The 19,070-nt window shown below is 36.6% G+C and overlaps 1 protein-coding gene across 3 annotated transcripts in view; it reads right to left on the minus strand.

The window, feature by feature from the left end:
* The window catches only part of Mdfic (MyoD family inhibitor domain containing), a 78,929-nt gene that overhangs the window by 18,926 nt on the left and 40,933 nt on the right, over positions 1-19,070 (minus strand). For all 3 annotated transcript variants that reach the window (XM_034519569.2, XM_076913677.1, XM_034519567.2), the window contains one exon: positions 10,914-11,192. In XM_034519569.2, coding sequence (XP_034375460.1) covers positions 10,914-11,192 — 279 coding nt within the window. The remainder of the gene's footprint in view (positions 1-10,913; positions 11,193-19,070) is intronic.

Raw genomic sequence — 19,070 nt, forward strand, 5'->3', positions numbered from 1 at the left:
TACTACAGAATTTTATTAAAGAAATTATACCAAGGAAAATATTCAATCCAATGTAAATGCTTCCCTTCGCCCTATCTAAGTAATGATCATCTCACCATTATCACCTCAACCAGCAAGGCTTAAGGGTCATAACTAAAGGTGCAAGGTTGGAGCTCCCAAATAGTTTTTCTAGTATACTCATCTTAATACCACACACACACACACACACACACACACACACACACACACCCCAACACACTATAAAGCATACTATGAACCATACTTTGATGTTCTTTGTCTCTCTCGCTATGTGTTACAAATAGTAGAACACTCTTGAGTCACCAACCAGCTTCTGTCAGAAGGTTCAACACATCTTGCACATTCTGGATCTTCTCTAACAGCCTTTCTCCCTACATGTCCTTTTGTCCAGTGCCATTGATACAACTATGAAACAACTTCGAGAACTCCTTCTACAATGTCCAGAATCAGAATCATTTAGCACATCTGACTTGGTGCCAAATCATAACATTTTTTTTTTTTACATAGATGGTTTCCAAATGACATGTATAGTATGGGGATAATCTACAGGCCATTTGATAGATTTCTATTTAAGAGACTAGAAAATGGCTCATATAATTAAGGCATGGCATAATGTGGGCACTATTATAATGTTCTCAAAACAGAACAATTTTTGTAATAATCTAAAATCAGATAGGTATTAACATACACATACATACATACATACATACATACATACATACATACACATATGCACACACACACACACACACACACAGAGAGAGAGAGAGAGAGAGAGAGAGAGAGAGAGAGAGAGAGAGAGAGACTAGCAACACAGTGTGTCATGAACTTCCTCCCCTTGGACTCTCTCAGCATCAACATTATGCATCATCAGTATCTTCCTTTATTAAATGACTTTGTCAATCAATACATTCTATGTCTAAAACTTTCATCTCTAGCCTCCAGTTCTATTACTATGTTTCTTTAAAATAAAGTCTCCTTGGGAAGAATTAAGTAATCTTCTGTCTTTTATTTTTCTGTCTAGAATCCATATGACATTCACACAGCCCCCCAAACAGACCAAAAGTATGAATATCATGGTGACAGTTAATCTTCACTGTCAATTGAGTGGATTTAAAATGATTGAGAAAACATACTTCTGATTATGCCTATGAGGGTGTTTCCAGAAAGATTTATATAAGCAGAGAAGACTCACACTCAGTGTGGACAGTTTACGAATGGAGTGGAATCCTGAGCTGAATACAATGGGAAACCTAGCTGAACACCAGCGTTAATCTTTTATCTGGCTGACTGAAGATGTAATGTGCCCACCTACCACACATTCCTGTCACCATAACATCTCTGTTCTCAAAACATGGCCATTCTTTTTGTAATGGTCTAAATTCTGATAGTACACACACACACACACACACACACACTTATAGAACAGCACTATGTTATAAATCCCCCCTCCCACTCACTCACACAGCTTCATTATCTTGCACCATTACAGAATGTACCCATGAACTGTGAGCCAATAGAAACCAGTCCTTAATTGCTTTTGTCAGATATGTTGTCATAGCAACAAGAGCAACTGATACAAGCACCACTGAGGCCCTCCACAAGTAAGTCTCATTCATCGTATTGGACTTTCAGTTGCATGTGACACATAGATACTCAATCTATTTTAAAACACTTTCTTCATTTGGCTGCCAAACTGGCTCTCTATTATTTTTTGATAAATGTCTACTCAACTGTACTTTTTCCCCAGTTCTTTTTCATTTGCTGTTTTCTACACAATGAAGTAGCCGCTCAAAGCTTTGCTCTTGAGATATTTCAGTACTTTCCTTCTTGGCAGAATGCCTATTAGACTTACATGGAAAGTGTCCAAAGGATGCTGGCTCCATGGACAAAATGAATCATAGCAAACCCCACACTTACAGTCTGTTTCATGTTCCCATCATCTAAGAGTATGATGACTCAGACATTATATACACTACACCCTCATGTCCCATAGAAAATATCTCAAACTGTAGGCCTTTCTTCTGAACTCATCTTCCTGAACTACCACACATTGTAAACCACCAGTCATAAAAATTATGGCATCTCAAATCTAACACCATCAAAACCCAAACTGTCTTCTATCTCTTGTATCACATTTAGATAGTGGCAACTTCATTCTTCTTCCGGCAGAAACTATGGGAGTCATACTTTAATCCTTTTAACTTTCCGGTTGAAATCATATTCTTCACCGAGTGTATTCTACAGTCACTGCATGTCCTCATGCAACTACACCTCATGGCCTCCAGCAATGCCATACAGATACTAAGCCATCACTTAACCTCTGAATCATGGCGAGAGCTCTTATAAAAAAGACTTTCTTTGGCTTTTTTTTTTTTTTGTACTAGTAACCTACACTCTTCGGATAATACAAGGTGATGTTTCAAAACACTAAATCTAATCATGTCAGCACAGTTTGCTGAATACCTGCTGCAGACTTCCTGTCTCAAAATTAAAACTGGCCACAGTGGTTCATTAAATTCTACCATCAGTTTAGTTCTTAGAAACACTTGATTTTTAAATAAGATATCTACATATATCTAACATCCTTAGTTACCTCAAGAATGCCACAAGAACTAAGAAGATTTTTTTTACCTGTCCTTAAGTCTTAGACAAAAAGGAACAACTTTTATGAGATTCTCAAATTAATCCATTAAACCAAACATGATCAGTAACTGTGTAAGACACAATCACAATTGCAACCCACAATTATAGATTGAATCTCAAACTTTTCAAATCTGTTCTACGATATTAATTTGTGAAGAGCAGACCATTTTAAATTGCACCTTTGTTTTCCTTGTGTAACACTTTTCTTCAAGATTAAAATCCATGCACTTCAAGGAAGATCCTAAAACTCAAGGTATAAACATCTCAATAGATTCAGGAAGTCTCTGAAACTGACTAGATTCACTAGTACTCTCCTTCCCAAGTGGATGTAAACTGTAGGGATTGCTGAGAAACAGTCTCAGGTGAGCTGAGCTGCCAAAAAAAAAAAAAAAAAAAAAAAAGCAGAGATCATGTAAGCTAAGTAGAAGAGGTAGAGTCCAAACTGAGCTGCCTGGAAAGTACTCTCTTGAGCTGTTTGTGTGTTGTGGAGTATGCTCCAAGCTTCTACTGTGATCTGTTACCTGCAATGCTGAGATGAGCTTCGGTAGTATGGACAGTTTTAAGGTATTTCTACTCCTATAAGTAACTCCTCACACATATTCTTTTAAGTGCCTCCAATAAAACTTACTAGTTCACTAAGTTGGGCTTTGGTTTTTCATTCCCTATCTAGGATGAATAACAATTGTTCATACCTCCCCAGGAATAGTATCGCACAATATCTTGAACCATATATTAAACTCAACATATTGTGTTCTGCTTGTCTCAATTACAGTGGTTTCCTGACTCATCCTTCCCATACACATGTTCTAATGCCATAAGTCTTTGTTCACCACTTTGTGTCTTGTTTATTTTCTAATTATTAGTTTTGCAAAACTGTGACTAAATTGAACACAGGGCCGTGAGAATGATAGTTACAAGAAGCTATCAAGTCCCATGGATCTGTGGACCAAGGCAAAAGTCAGAAATGTGATACTCATACTCATAAGACTTTTTAATGCCTTCCATTCAAATAATACCGTTATTTTTAAAACAGAATGAGTGTGGACTTGAGAAGAGGTGCTTTTTAAATCAGAAAAGCTTCATATCATGCCATTCCAAAAAAGTTACTCAGAAGACTTGTAGGATTAACCAAGCCCACATCACATACACAGCAGAGCCCCTGAGGTCAGAGCCTCATCAAATGTTTCTCTGGCTGCTCGATGCTCTTGCTTTGATACTGTTTGTATATTCATTTCAATGAATGAATGTATTCATTCATTTCATAGTGTACTGAACTCAAGATCTAAACTCTAAAGAAACTACATGTTGGTGTGTAAAAAAGCCATGATAATTACCTTCTTCAACCTTTTTCTCTCTCATGAATCTTTTTCATCCAAATGTAAACATACTCAAATCTTTCCCATCTTAAAACAAAACAATATAAAGACCCATTCCCTCCATATGCACTTTGTCCCTCATCTTTGATTTTGTTTGTTTGTTTGTTGTTTCGGTTTAGGTATTTTTCTTTTGTTTTTGGTTCTCTCTCTCTCTCTCTCTCTCTCTCTCTCTCTCTCTGTGTGTGTGTGTGTGTGTGTGTGTGTGTGTGTGTGTGTGTTACAAGACTTCTATTTTGTGTTTTCCTAATTACTAAATCTGTTATTTGGGGGCTAATCTTATTTTACCAAAAAACAAAACTTGGTACAAGCAGATATGGTCACCTTCATGTTCTTAAAGCCTTTGTTCTCTATACTCTTGTCAACAGGCTATAGAGTTTGTATTCTCACCTTTCTTAGTTCTTCTCAAGAAAATGGTCTTCTACTTCTCTCTTACTCTGAATTCTTCCAGGCTACCTTGTCAGTTTGGAATTACTCAGACTTGTTTACCATTTGATTTTGTATCTGGAAAAAGTCTCTCAATGCTCTGTCTGTCTCCAAAGACTCCAGCACTTACATATCCATGGCACCAAATTGCCTCCATGGATCTGATGCATTCTGATCCCTAACATCTGAATTTCACTTGGAAAACTCTACTTCGGCCATAGATGGGAGAGGAGGTCCTTGGTCCCATGAAGGCTGGATGCCCCAGTGTGGGGAAATTCAAGGGCAGGGAGGTGGGAATGGGGAGGTGGGTAGGGGAACATCCTCATAAAAGCAGGAGGACAGGGAATGAGATAGGGGGTTTCTGGGGGGGGGGGATGGGGAAAGAGGATAACATCTGAAATGTAAATAAAGTATCCATTTTTTTTTTTTTTTTAAAAAAGAACAGACCATTCAGTTTCAAATATCTTCTAGTGAGGATAAATATTAGTAAGCATCCTTGGTTCTAAACTTTCTCTCAAGCCTCTTGAGTGTGTTTCCAGATGTGCTTGGAACTTGCCACTTGAATTGTTTCAGACAGATCCCCTATAAGGCTAGCCATAAGCAGCTGTCAACTACATTCAGCTATTCCTCTTGATTTTGTAATTTTAAACCATTTTCCTAATGGCCAGAACTAAGAAAGTAATGGCCCTCTTTCTTAGAATGAGCATGTGACTTCTGGTCATGTTCTACTTAAAGGTATCCCCAGGCCAAGACCAAGACTTGTCCATCTATCTGGATCCCATGCAGCAAAATTCCAGGGCTTGTACTGTCCACACATGGCACAACCTGGGTTTGAGAACAGACCTTCTTATAGTCTTATTCCTATAGAGTACAAATTGGTCTCAAAACTAAAAAGTAAACAGGCAACACACACACACACACCCCTAGAGTTTTAAACAACTGTACTAAAAATATTCTAAAAATCATGTGTGCAAACAAGGTCATAGTTTTACTCAGTTCGTTCCATTTCAGTTGGCTCTGAATAGCCTCTTCTCCCAAGCACCCACACCCTAAAGCTTCCTGGCCAATCTATCTGTATCTCCATTGTTTGATTTCCTCCCCACCCATCTCCTGAGTGGATGCTGAGCTAATTTAAATGGTAAGATCAGTTGCCTGAGACAAATAACTACAAAACCAAAAGCCAGATATTCCATACACAGCTGACAGCTTTTAACACCATTCCTGATTGATTATTTTAACAAAGTGTTACTGGGTGGACTCTGAACACAATACTCATTCATAAAGCTTCTTGTGCCCTTCTAATGTCTCCTTCTATTTGACGGCTACTTTAAATTGTTAGCTTGACATGGTATAAAATCACCTGACAAGAGAGGCTTAATGAGGAAATGTTTAGATCAGAAGGGTCAATAGGTGGGGTAATCAATAGTCTTGATTACATTGGTAGTTGTGGAAAAACTGAGTCCATGTGGGCAACAATATTCCCTGGATTTGCATTCTCAATAGTATAGTGGTAGACAAAGCGAGCTGAGTGTTAAGCAAGCATGCATTCAGGTCTCTTTGGCATTGATCATTGATGTGACATGACTTTTGAAAGTTCCAGCTGCCTTGACTTCCTTGCTATGATGGACTCCTATTTTAAGTTGTGAAATAACATAAATGCTTTTCCCCTTAAGTTGCTCTTAACAGAGTATTTGATCACAGCAATAGAAAAAAAAAAAAAGAAAAGAAAACCAGGACAGTCTTACCTTCCACCATTTAACTCAACTCTACCTTATCTTTTAAGTCCCCACTCTTTCTAGGAAGCATACTTTCCTGCCACCAATCCCATACCCCTCAGTAATGATGACCCCAAAAGTGTGCAACCTCACTGAGTACTTATAACAATCCTATGACATAGCTACGTATAACAGTCCCATTTTTCCAAATAAGATAACTGCCACATGAACAGGCTACTAACTCACCCTCAGACTAATAATGGCCAAGGGTAGAGCTGATAAGCAAACCCAGGCAGACAGGTTCCAGAATATATGTTCTATACATCAGACTGTCCCACTTCCGTATGACTAAAAGTGAGATAACTCCAGCTATTGCTGTAGAGCCAGTGCTTTTTCCTGTCTTTCCAAGCACTGATGTTCAGTGAGATGCTGAAATCCAGTGTGTTCCTTTTACAAATACTGACTCTTGAGTATCAAGTGTGGAGCGCAAATAAATTACCAAACATCCCTAAAGAGAATAGAATTCTTTAACAATATTTTTACTGAAACCTAATTTTTACAAAAAAAATATAGCCATAACTGGCACACCTAAAAGATATTAGCATTTACCATCTCTATGAAAGGAAAAGTATCTTCAAGACTAATGAAAACCCTTGGCAATTTGAATATTAGATGATACTAAATTACGCTATAATTATTTCAAAGGTCAAGAATCTTACATTTAGTTTTACAACTCTCCACCTGGGTGATGCAATCAGAAAATTTAAGAATGTATGAAAATATTTAATTATACAAAACAGAAAGAAATCTACTAATTTAATAACCTTTAAGTAAAATGTGCTGTCTTGCGACATAAGTATTTTTCTTCTCTCTGCTACAAAAAAATTGAACATTTTAGAGGAATATATGAGCTATGTTAGTTGCAAGGAAGAGGGAGACACCATGGTTTGAAATAAATCAACACTCCACTCATGAATACTTGGGAAACTGTAAGACTAGAGACACCATGGAAAACACAACAAACAGAGTCAGAACCACCCACCAGTCTTGAGAATTCAATCTCTAAGGGGAGAAAAGCCAATACAGAGCACAAGTGTGATAGCCTCTCCTAAAATCTCAAGAGGAGCGGATTTAAGTAGATACATGCTTACTAAAATGGAAGTCCATGCCTCTACTGCAGGTAGATTGCCATTTACATTGAAGTGATGTTGGGATGCTGTGTAAATTGCTTTTAGTTCAGACTATTTAGTTATTTGGTTGGTTAGTTAGCCCAATTCTTTAAGGTCATATCTCAGTATGCAGAGCAAATTGGTCTTGAATTATGCCTGGTGTCTTCAGGGGCCAGAATTGAGTATTGGATCTTCTGGAACTGGAGTCACAAACAATTGTAAGCCCACGCAAGTGTGGGCTGCGAACGGAACCCAGGTCACATGGAACAGCAGCTAATGTTCTTAACTGCTGGGGCACTTCTCCAGTGTATTGATTACATCATTTTAGAAGGCAGATTTGTCTTTAAAGTTTTGAGTGCCTTTTTATAGTGAAGCTACTTCAGATGCAGGACAATCCTCTTTGTGAAATGTGGAAAAAAACTAAGGCATTCCCAGAAAGACAGGGCCACAGCAGGAATGGTTTAGTTCTCCTGGCATTGTCTCTGGTTGCAGAAGGCCTATCGTGCTTGCTAGAACTGTGGGTCTTAGATTAGTTTGGTTACTTAGATAAATGAACATGCATAAAATTTGTTCTTTAAAGCAATTGTCATGGAAAGTTTTAATCCATAGACTTTTTTAAATAGCTGCCTCTGTTTCTGTGTTTGGGGGATATTTTCTTTCTTTCTTTCTTTCTTTCTTTCTTTCTTTCTTTCTTTCTTTCTTTCTTTCTTTCTTTCTATTTATTTATTTTAGTAGACAGGGCCTTACTATGATGTAGCCCTGGATTTTCTAAAACAGGTTTGTGGATACCACTGACATCAATGCTCTTTGTATATTATAGGTGTGCACTTTTTTGTTTCTGTTTCATATTTACTTAAGCCTTCATCATGTATGCTTGTTCTACATACAGCAAACTAACAATAAAGTACACAATAATATTATCTGAAAACTTCAAAACCAGCTCTCCATACCCACTTTGTCACTATGCTCTCTTTTGGTTGTAACATTTTACATTGAGTATAAAAAAATATTGACAACCTGGAAGACAACTTTTTGGTTCAAATGAAAGAATTACTAAATTGCCAGTTACAACGTGCTTCATTATGAAGATAAAGGGCTTCCACTGACCCAGTATGGGAAACACTTTTAGGGACTGGACATTGTATGTACTAAGGTGAGGCCTGCATTTCAACATGGCTGAGTGTGTGGAGTGATGAGAAGTAGCTGATGCCATCAGACTCTTTCATCTCTGATGTCTCATCTAAAGAGAGCGCACCTTCTATGTACCAGAAACAGTCTACCTGCTTCGGACATGGGGACTCCTATTCCTCTCAGCCATACTATTGTTCAGTGAATTGCACAGAATTATCAAAATATAAATGAGAAAACAGGTACAGAGAGGTTCAGAGGAGACACCACAGTCATCAGGTTCAAGGTAAAACTGAGCTTCAAAACGAGATGCTGTTGTGTTTCCACAGCTTGACCTATATGCTATTTGCCTTATTCATCTTCTCTGAGTTCAAAAGAGGAGGCATATGACTGTAATCTTGAGGCAAAATTTAAGGGCACGGTCTTCTGTGACAGCTAAATTCATGAAGATCTCTAATGATGAGAACATAGGAAATTGGTCAATGAAATGATAATCTAGATTCAAAAACAGATCACAAAATATGGAGCTACCAAATACTAGAAGCTAAGAGAGAAGACATGGCCGGGTCTCTGCAAAGCATTTGATACTTTCCTTGGTGTTTCATTCTCCTCATGCCCCAACTTGATCTTCAATGCTATTTTGGGGAATTAAAGTTTAGACTCCCCATATTTCAATATTTGTGGTCAATCCTAAGTAGAGATTGGAGGACCGAGAAGAAGAAGATGGTATAATAAAGAACTGAGGAAAAACCATGGAAAAGAGAGTGTGTATGTTTCATTCATACACTTTGCTGTTTCTCCTCCATCTTTCTTCCAAAGCTGCATCCTTGCATTTCAAATAAGTGTAAACTCAATTAAAAAGCAAAATCTATTGAAAAGCTACATAGGCTATTTCCAGTTTGGCTGAGATGCCAGTGTTATCACTTTTTAGTATTAAAACAAGTAAATATCAACTGGTAGACAACGCTTGAGAGTATAACAAGTAAATTCATGTGTATAAAACAAGTAGATTTCAATTGCATTCAATTATTTTACCCAATCACCTCCAAGTAAAGATCCTCCAAAGAAAATTGCATTGCCTTCTCAACTCCTTGGAGAGCCAGTTTAGTTAACAGCCTACCTATACTTCAGAGATGACCATGCAGCTTACATGTCAAACTCATTTTCAAATGTCAATCATATCCCTTTCAATCTAATTAGTTTGGAAAGTAGTGTCACTGACCTGGAACTATGCAGACCATTTATTATCATATCATTTGATCAACCCAACACTTTGCCTCAGTTGAGTTTAAGACATCTGTAGCCAAAATGTAATATCCTTTCTCCTACTCATTACTGGTAACTCTCAATAAAATTCCCTATTTACAGCTCAATTTATCACTGTGAGTTGGCATAGCTAACTTTACAGAAGTATTCCAGAGACTCTTCTTTAAGATTTCAGAGAAATAAAAGTTAGAGAGGTAAAGGAAATATGCATAGATAGTGAAATATATGTGTATATATATACATATATGCATAAAACATATTTTTACTAGTACCAAATATATATAGCAGATTCAGAATTTTAGATAAAGAATTGCAAATAGGGAAAGGAGGAAGAACAGAAGGCTATACACAGGCTGGGGGTAATTTACAACCTTAATTACACAGGTTGCGTCTTTCATGTGACACAAGGAACCATACAAAAAGAGTCTGCAGGTTTCATCATATTGGGTTTGTTTTATAATAAAGAAAAACTGCCCTGGATTCATAGTATTTAACCTGACTTCCAGTTGGTTAAGGGCAAATGAGGTACCATTGAAGAAGAAATAACTAGCTCTCTTAAGGTCAAAGAGCACTGGCAAGAATCTCTGAGAGTGGAGCAAAAGGGTTGGGCAGGGCTGTGTGTGCTATGTGCTGGGAGCAAAGGAGCTGGAAGATGGCTCACAAAGTGACCCATCACCTGGTCCACTCGCCGGCGAGATCAGAAAAATTACATGATTTTTTTTTCCCATTTCAGCTTTGCATATTATGAATGAATTTGCAAGACAAAAAAAAATGCAAGCAGGTAATCTTATCTCTACTGCACAGAGTAACATGTTGCACCAAGGAGGGAAAGAATAGAGGCACTCTGATACGCCCCCAAATGGAATATTTATATTTTTAACTGTGGCATTTTTTTTTTTTTAAAGGCACCTGTTATATTTAAAGTAATGAGTAGTCACTCTAAGACGGCAGTCTAAAAGCAGAGTGCTAGCTGCAAGATCTCCCTTTTTTTTATCCTGGACTTTTGATTGGAGAAAGTTAAGTGGATTTTACCAAAATTTCTGTTTGTGTGATGAAAGGCAAAAAATGTTCCTGGTGTTTTCTGGGTCGATTTACTATGACTGAATAATTTTACGTGAGGTTTTTTTTTTTTTTTTTTTTTTTTTTTTTTAACACATCTATGTCACACTTACCTTCAGGTGAGGAAGCTGATTTTTGGGAAAAGACAGCATTTACTTTACTCTTCTTACTGATATCATTGTTTACAGACAAGCTGGACTGAATTTTTCTATGCATTTTCTGAGAAACAGGAGCTGACATCGTGTGATTATCCACGGACACATGTTTGGCTCCGTGATGAATTCCATTCCCATTCCCCATACTTGTGTGGCTGCCGTTCTTTATCTTGCCTGTTTCCTCCTTGCTGCATTCTGGTGCTGATGTCTGCAGTTGAGGCAGACGCTCAGGTTGGGCTGAATTAAAAAAAAAAAAGAAAAGTTTATCTAGTTACTCAGAGAAGCTATTATTTTATAATAATGAAAATATAGATTTGAAGATATAAATACAATAATATAGACTTGAGATCTAACCCATGATAATAAAACTAAAGAAAAAGGGGTCTTATGGAAGACGAAGAAGAAAAAGAAGAAAAGGTAGAAGAGGAATATTCCAGAAGGAAAGGAGAAAGAAAGGAAGGAAGGAAGAGAAGAAGGAAGGAAAAAAAGTAGATATAGCTCAGATTTAGAAAGAAAATGTAAATAAATTCAACAAAAAAAAAATCACTTCATACAAAAATATAAAATTAGAGAAATAAATTGAACTTTTTGGTAATTTAAAATAATACTTAAGTTAAAATACATGAAAATATAATTCAACACTGGTTTCGTGAAAGCTGCTCTTGGATTTTTTTTGTTTGTTTGTTTTTTTATTTTTTGTATTTTTTAACATTGTTTTTTTTTAATCTCTCCGAAATGCTATAAGTAAAACACCAAGATCTCATTACTAATCATACCAATTACATTTTGTAATGAAAAGATTAATAAATTCAGACATTCAAAGCTGGACAGTAGTCAAACATACAGTTTTCTTCAAAATAATTCTAAATCTGGGAGAAAATCTTTTCTGTGTTTATTCTTTCAATTTCATTTTAAGGAAAAACTACTTCAATCTGATCTAGTACCATTGTCAAAGGCGAATATGAACACTTCCCAACAACGCCCATTTGAGTCTGGAGCAAGCAAAGGAGCCCACCTTTTCTCTTAGACAATGCTATACCAGAAGTCCCAAGAAAAGAAATAAGATAAAAAAATTAAGAAGAAAGTCAGAGTTCTAGAAAGGAGAACACAAACTTGTAAAATTGTACACATGAATGAATGAATAATCTAAGTAGTAACTTAAGGTTAAGAATTAAGAAAATATATTTAGGATAAACTGTACAAAATAAACAGTATTACAGTACGTCGATGGTAACCAATTAACAAATGAATAAGGAAAAATTAGCTTTTCATCATAGGGTAAGAAACAAAATCTCAAATACTAATAGATAATTATCGAGGTCCAGAGCTAAAGCAGGAAGAATGGGCAGACATACATACAGGTATCAAAACTATGGCAAACTATAATTGAAAAGCATGAAGGAGTCCAAATAGTGGGCAAAAGAAAGTTAATCCTGTTATATTAGTTTGGTAATTTTTTTCTCACTAACAAAAAAAAAAAAAGGGGGGGGAGTGTAAATAAAGAAACCCTTTTTAGTTTAAAGCGGAAAGATAGAATACATTAATTGAAAGATAGTAAGAGGGACTAATACTTTGGACAATACATCATTGAACCATTGGGTGAATAGTGGTAATCTTTGTTGACCAGCATGTCTAAACAGCTACATGTGACCCCAGGAACAGTATGTACAACCCAGCCTCTTAAACAGGAGATCCACTTCATAGGAACATGCAATCATGTGATTTAGAAAATCATATGCTCTTGCTTCGTGGAACAACAAGAATGACATCCTAATGGCAGCCACTGAACCCACCAATAGTTACACAGGTGCATTTCAGAAGATGCCAAAAAAGACTGCTACACTCAATTCAGTGTCCTTTACAGAGCCCTTTCTAATAATCTTTCCAAATAAATGGAATGTTTGAGCTACCTGTTCTCTAAAAGTAACAAGTCAAGAGATCTGAGAGCTCGGTTAAGTCGAAATGTCATTGCCCAATGCTGGGCAACTCCTCGTCAATCAGTCAAAAATGTCTTCTCATACTCTCGGCCAAGATAACCTAAGAATTACTATGTAACAGTTAAACACTCTCATTAAATATAGGGACAGTGGTAGAATATGACTCTCCTGCCTCCAAACTCTAAACAATGTGAGATTTGACCTTTTCCCCACCTAACAGAACTAACTCTACAAATTACAGGTTACTGTTAAAATGATAGTTTAATGCATCCTTAACAATTTATCTACATTTCAATCTTCAAATCGGATCTATTTCTGATGGCAGTTAAATGATACTTTTATTTTTTTTGTTCCACTATCACCTAATTATTTTCTGTGGTTTCTGAATTACAATTAAATAACCAAATATTAACTCTTCCCTTACATAATTTTTAAACATTAAAATTTTTTTTTTTTTTAGTTGAGCGATTTTGCCATATGTGTGCCATACAGGAAATCAAAACTGGATAAGCTTTCTCTTACTCTTCTCAATAGATAGGAAACGTAACCTCATCCGTCAGTTTTTCACGGCTATGATTTTAATCGTATGGCCAAGATACAATTAAGACTAAACAGGAAACCCGATTTTAGGTTCAAGTGAAGAATGAAACTGCCTGCCTGATTATACCACAACTATTTGGTTTATAATAGATTTCTCCTTATTGTGTACAAATCATGTATAGCTCTGAAAGTGCATGCTAATATGGAGATGACACAATGCTTCTTAAAACACAGGCAACGCCTGGGGACCCTCGCTCTAGCTTTAATGATGCACTGTTCTCATTCAGCTGTCTCTCTTTTTTCAAATCTTTACATATGTGACAGCTCTCAAAAGTAGACCATAGACCATCTGGCATTTTCTGAGGTGTAACTTTTGCAAGTTCAGCTCTATTGGGAGTACACCGCTATCTTCTGCCTGTGTTATAAAGGGACAATAGAATGTAGAACTTAGGGGTTGTTTTGAATTATTCATTTTTTTGCCTGTATATTCAAGAAATTTTTTTTTACAAACTCTGCATTTTGTACTACATAATCACATGCGTTAAAGGTACAAAGAAACTTTTTGACACCTCTTTTCTACAGAAGGCTGGCATTTTGTTTGATATGTGAACATTCAGCATCTGCTATATCACTCCAAACAGGATGGGTGCTGCTACAAAAGACCCCATTTTAAATTTACTCTCGATGAGCAAAAATGTATTCTCCATATTCAGAAACGAATGCAATACATGTCAAAATTTCAAATACCAGGTATTAGAACATTCAGCATCTTCAAACCTGGATAGCATTGGTCACCTGATCACTATATGGGTAGGGATTTTTTTTTTTTTAACCATGGCTCATACAATGCAGCATGATTGTAATTTTAATATCCATGATGAACAGTTACAAATGTCTTAAGAAATACTGTACTTTCTAGGTTCCAAATGTTTTCAATCAGGGAGGAAACCAGTAGAATTAGGTCTAGCAGTTCTCAGTGGGAATAATAAACATGGAAGTAAAGGAGTCAATAGCATGAACTTTTTTTGATAATTTAAAAAAAAAAAAAAAAAAAAACCCTTGGTGATATTGTAGCTAGCAATAAGTATACTTGAAACTGAAGTTGCTGGAGTAGCAATAGAAAGCCATGTTTTACTCCAGTGCATAATCTATTAGCATGAGCAAATCATCTTTATTGCTGGTCACGACCAAAGCTATATCTGATAAAATTACAAGAGCTTTCATGCACTTAGTTAATTTGAATGGTTGATGTACACATAAAAATCACACTAAATCCAAATACAGAGATATCTGTAGGGTTCTTAGTGGATACGCAGTACCACATGGTCACTAAAGAACAGACAGACAGACAGACAGACAGACACACACACACACACACACACACACACACGGTAATGGTAGAGATGTTATATATGCAATACTGTACATGGATTTATGTGTATAATATAGCACACTAAATGTTATTAAGAGATAGCTCTAACCCTAACACTTTCTATGCACTGGTGTCCTTAAGTGGGAGATGAAATGTTTTTAAACATGACCCATGATAGATCTATACTAGTTTCTGGGTTGTTTGCTTGTTTGGTTTTTACTACATAATGTAAATCTAGGTAACAACCAAAGGTGACAATTTTCTCTTTTTTAATCAGCCAGGGTCAAGACTTTCTCTATGTGCAGAGGCTGGGTGCACAATTCCCCTAAACCCTGCCCAGCCAGGTATTCTATAGTACCCTCCAAGGGCTTCTGGAAATCTTTTATTTACCCCATCCTTTTATTTACCTATAAAAAGTTTCTGAACTCTTTTGGTCACATATACTATTTTCTATTTTCACTGCATCTAATGTGTACCTTAATATATTGTTATATTTTGGAATTTTTATGGTTTTTTTTTTTTTTTTTTTTTTTTTTTTTTTTGGAGCACTCATGAATTTGTGCTGTAGCTCCCTGGATGTGAGTTCAAAAGATGGAGACCAATGTTGAGTCTGGTACATTGTAGTTTATGTTAAGAGATTAAATCAATGGTGAAATAAAATGTTGACCAGATGACAATGGGAAGTAATACTATGAGAGAGAGAGAGAGAGAGAGAGAGAGAGAGAGAGAGAGAGAGAGAGAGAAAACAAATGTTCAAAATTGTTTAGAGAAATAACTGGATTATGGTTACTGCTTTTCTTAAAGAACATTTATCACATAATTAAACATATTTAAACCCTGGAGGAGGAGACTGGCGACTTCAGACAAATCCATTTCCATGATGTTCAAAGCAGGAATCTACTCCTGTGTTCAGTCTTCCCTTGAAAGCAGATTCAGCCATTCACCTATGTTCTCAGAGACAGACTTGTTTCTTCACCCTACTACCTTGGCCTGGCCCTAAGGCTTTGGGTGTGACCTCCCCTCACTGTGGCTAGAAGCCACCAAGCTTTAACCACAGCTGAAGAGCATAATTCAGGGCTATTGAAAGACCCACACACCAGGAATCTTCATGGCAGTACGGAGAAGACTGATGTCCCAGTCTCACACCGTGTTTCATCCTTCCCTTAACCTCTCTTACTGAGTTTCTCCACATTTTAAATTTTCCTTGTTTGCCTCCTGTCTTTACATTCTGTGATACTGCTCATAATTTTTTGTTTTCCTACCAACCATGGAAAAACTTCTATCAAATAAATATGCAAATATAATCTCGCATTTTCTAGAAAAAAAACGCAATAAAAATAAATAAATTCAGGAAAATTAAGGAATATAAAGCATTTTTCAGTTAAGATGCATATATATTTCTAGAAAGTCCTCAAACTATGCCAGTGAAAAACAAAATCCCACTACTTTTCCCTCTGCAGACATAGTAAATCTGCATCTACTGCTTGATTTTATATTCAAATGAATGAAATGTTTGGCCTCATATCTTAGGATGCTTCATAGTTTCCAGTTAACTTATCTGGGTAAAGAGTATATTATTCATTGATTTGAAAAGTTTATATTGTCAGGTTTGCTTATAAAGCATCATCTACAAGCTTCATGTATGTGTTTAAGATAGTAATCTTCCTGGATAATCTCACAGCATTATGCAATTTGCTATGGTATCTCTTTTTTCCTGATTCAAGAGATTTTTCTATTGCTTTCTATCACTGAATCAACTGATTAAAAATGGCTGCCACCTATAATTATTAATACTTAATATATTGTGGATATACCTAAGAATAAATGCAAATGCATTTATACATATTTTACAGAAAAGAAATTACTAAAGTATGCTTTAAATTATAGAAACAGTAACTCAATAAAATAATTAGCATAAAGGTATGCTCTTCCTAAAAGCTATTTTTAGACACTGAAATTTGTATAAGATGGCAGAGAGTTTTATGAGGATCAATGAATTCATCTCTTCAAAGGAATCATTCCTGATTTGCTTACAGGCAATAAGGGGCACATTTAAGATCAATATAACTGTGATTTTCTTAGGAGATATACAACACATTACTTTTATGTTTTATAAAGAATCAACTGGTGGACAAATAGAAGTGTGAGAAGTTATCTACATACTCTTTCACCAAACAAAAGTTCTGCTGAGAAATCACAAAATAATAGCCAGGCAGTGACTCCAGTGACATTACTGATTAATACTTCGACAACCAGATTATAACATTTTTTTTCACATTTGGTGATGTTTCTCCATAAAGGATTTAAAGATCCATTTCTTCAATTATTGTTTGAAGGGTTCATTTTTCCATGGTCATTTTAAAGGCACCCTTGAGTCTATATAAGAGAATAGGATGTACTTAAATATAATCTTGTTTAAGTTAACACTTTGGAGCCACACCACTTAAGAAAGGTTAGCATCCACAAACACACAATGCATGTTACAGTGGAATTAGGGTGAATAATAATGACAATTAGTGGGGAATTGTAAGGCTCAAGCCCAAAATTTCAAACAACTAAAACCTCAGATTTCACCTAGAGGCTTTTCACACTAATTGAAACATCCAAGAACCAGAAACCATACAAGATCTCCTTTCAGGAAGCCTAGAGCACTGGAGATTTATCCTAATGTGGAGCAAGCCCCACTACCTCTTCAGGCTGGTGACAAGAAGCTGTTAAGTGGTAACTAAAAGAAAACAGAGAACACCAGATCTCAAAAGTAAAAGTGGCAAGGTACCATGAAGACAAGATTCTCCATAAGGAAAGTGGGGGAGGAGAAGAAGTGGGGAGGGGGAGAAATTGGACTGCTACAATAAACACCTCTTGAGACTTTTTTTCACTCTGAGGTAATCCCTGAATCTAAATATTTGTTATCAACTGGAGAAGAACTGCTAAGTCTCCTCCAAGGGAATCTTCTCTGCAATGGCTGTGATGGATACCAAACAAGGAAATCTTAGCAGAGTCCTCCAGTAAACAAACTCACTGCACATAGAACTCAGGCCTAAAGCAGGGAAGAAACTCAACAGGGAAATGCTGTGCACGGGCTCTGTTCATCCAATCCTCACTACCAAGCATTCCATAGACCCACCCTGTTCTTTATCCATCCATACAGGGACTGCTCTGCATTGCCCTTGCTGTCTTAATCTACATATTGATGAAAACAAGTTGTACCAAATTTGATCTAGGTTGGTCTTCCAAATCATTTCAGAGGGGGAATACATATCACCCAGCAGTCTAGAGAAGAACAGGCACTAGATCTAGATGTACAATCTACGTGACTAGTTTCTCATGAAGAAAGATGAAGTGCATAGGTGTTCAGAAGGAGAGGAGCAATTGGATCTCATTAAGTAAAAACTATGTGAAATGAAGTGCACAGGACAAAAAGGATCTGCTGTAGATCCAAGCATAAATGTACGGTGCTGAGCTAAGGTCACTAGAGCAGACACCTATGCTTGTCTACTCAACATCTCTCTATTTCCCTGGCAACAGTGTAGATGTTAATGAGAATGGAACCTAGATTTGCTGACAGTAATTTCTGCAGCAATGAAATGTTTTTAGTTACATGCATTTGTACACAGAACTTGACAATCCCGAGTCTTTGGTGGCTCGCACTGACAGCAGAATGCTCCTTAAGGACAAGATCCCGGATTCGTAGAATTCCATCAGCCTTATCAGGCACATGCATGCTGACAAAGAGCCTTGTATGATGTTCAGCACCCAGTGGACACCCAGTGAAAATTAGCTGATGATGATGAATTACACTAGCTTTTAAGCTGTCACTTGATCCCAGAATATAATAACCTTCCTGAATAAATCAAGCAACAGTTTGGTATTCAGTACCATTATAAACTTCATCCTTCACCTTCCCGAGCCTAGGGATTTGCTGTAAAAGCATAATGCAAGGAGAGTAGAACTGTAGTGAGTATTCAAGAAACCCCGTCTGTTAAAATAAGGGAATTAAAGATTCAGTTACCAATATCGGAGGATGTGTGGAGAAATGCATCAAAAATGCTCACTAAGTAACCTTTCTGAAAAGTAGAATACAAGAAGTCGTCGCCGAATTATATACCTAAGAGGTCCTTCCCATAGTAAAAGCAAACTCAACTTAGTGTGCAAGTAAAGACTGGATGTCTTTGAGCATAGAGCAATGGATGTACAATGGATGACGTCACGGGTAAAAGAGATGGAGTCAGATAGAATGCTAACCTAAAATGCTACCAAGCAATT

This window comes from Arvicanthis niloticus, chromosome 15, assembly GCF_011762505.2.
Source record: "Arvicanthis niloticus isolate mArvNil1 chromosome 15, mArvNil1.pat.X, whole genome shotgun sequence".
In the NCBI taxonomy this organism is placed as follows: domain Eukaryota; kingdom Metazoa; phylum Chordata; class Mammalia; order Rodentia; family Muridae; genus Arvicanthis; species Arvicanthis niloticus.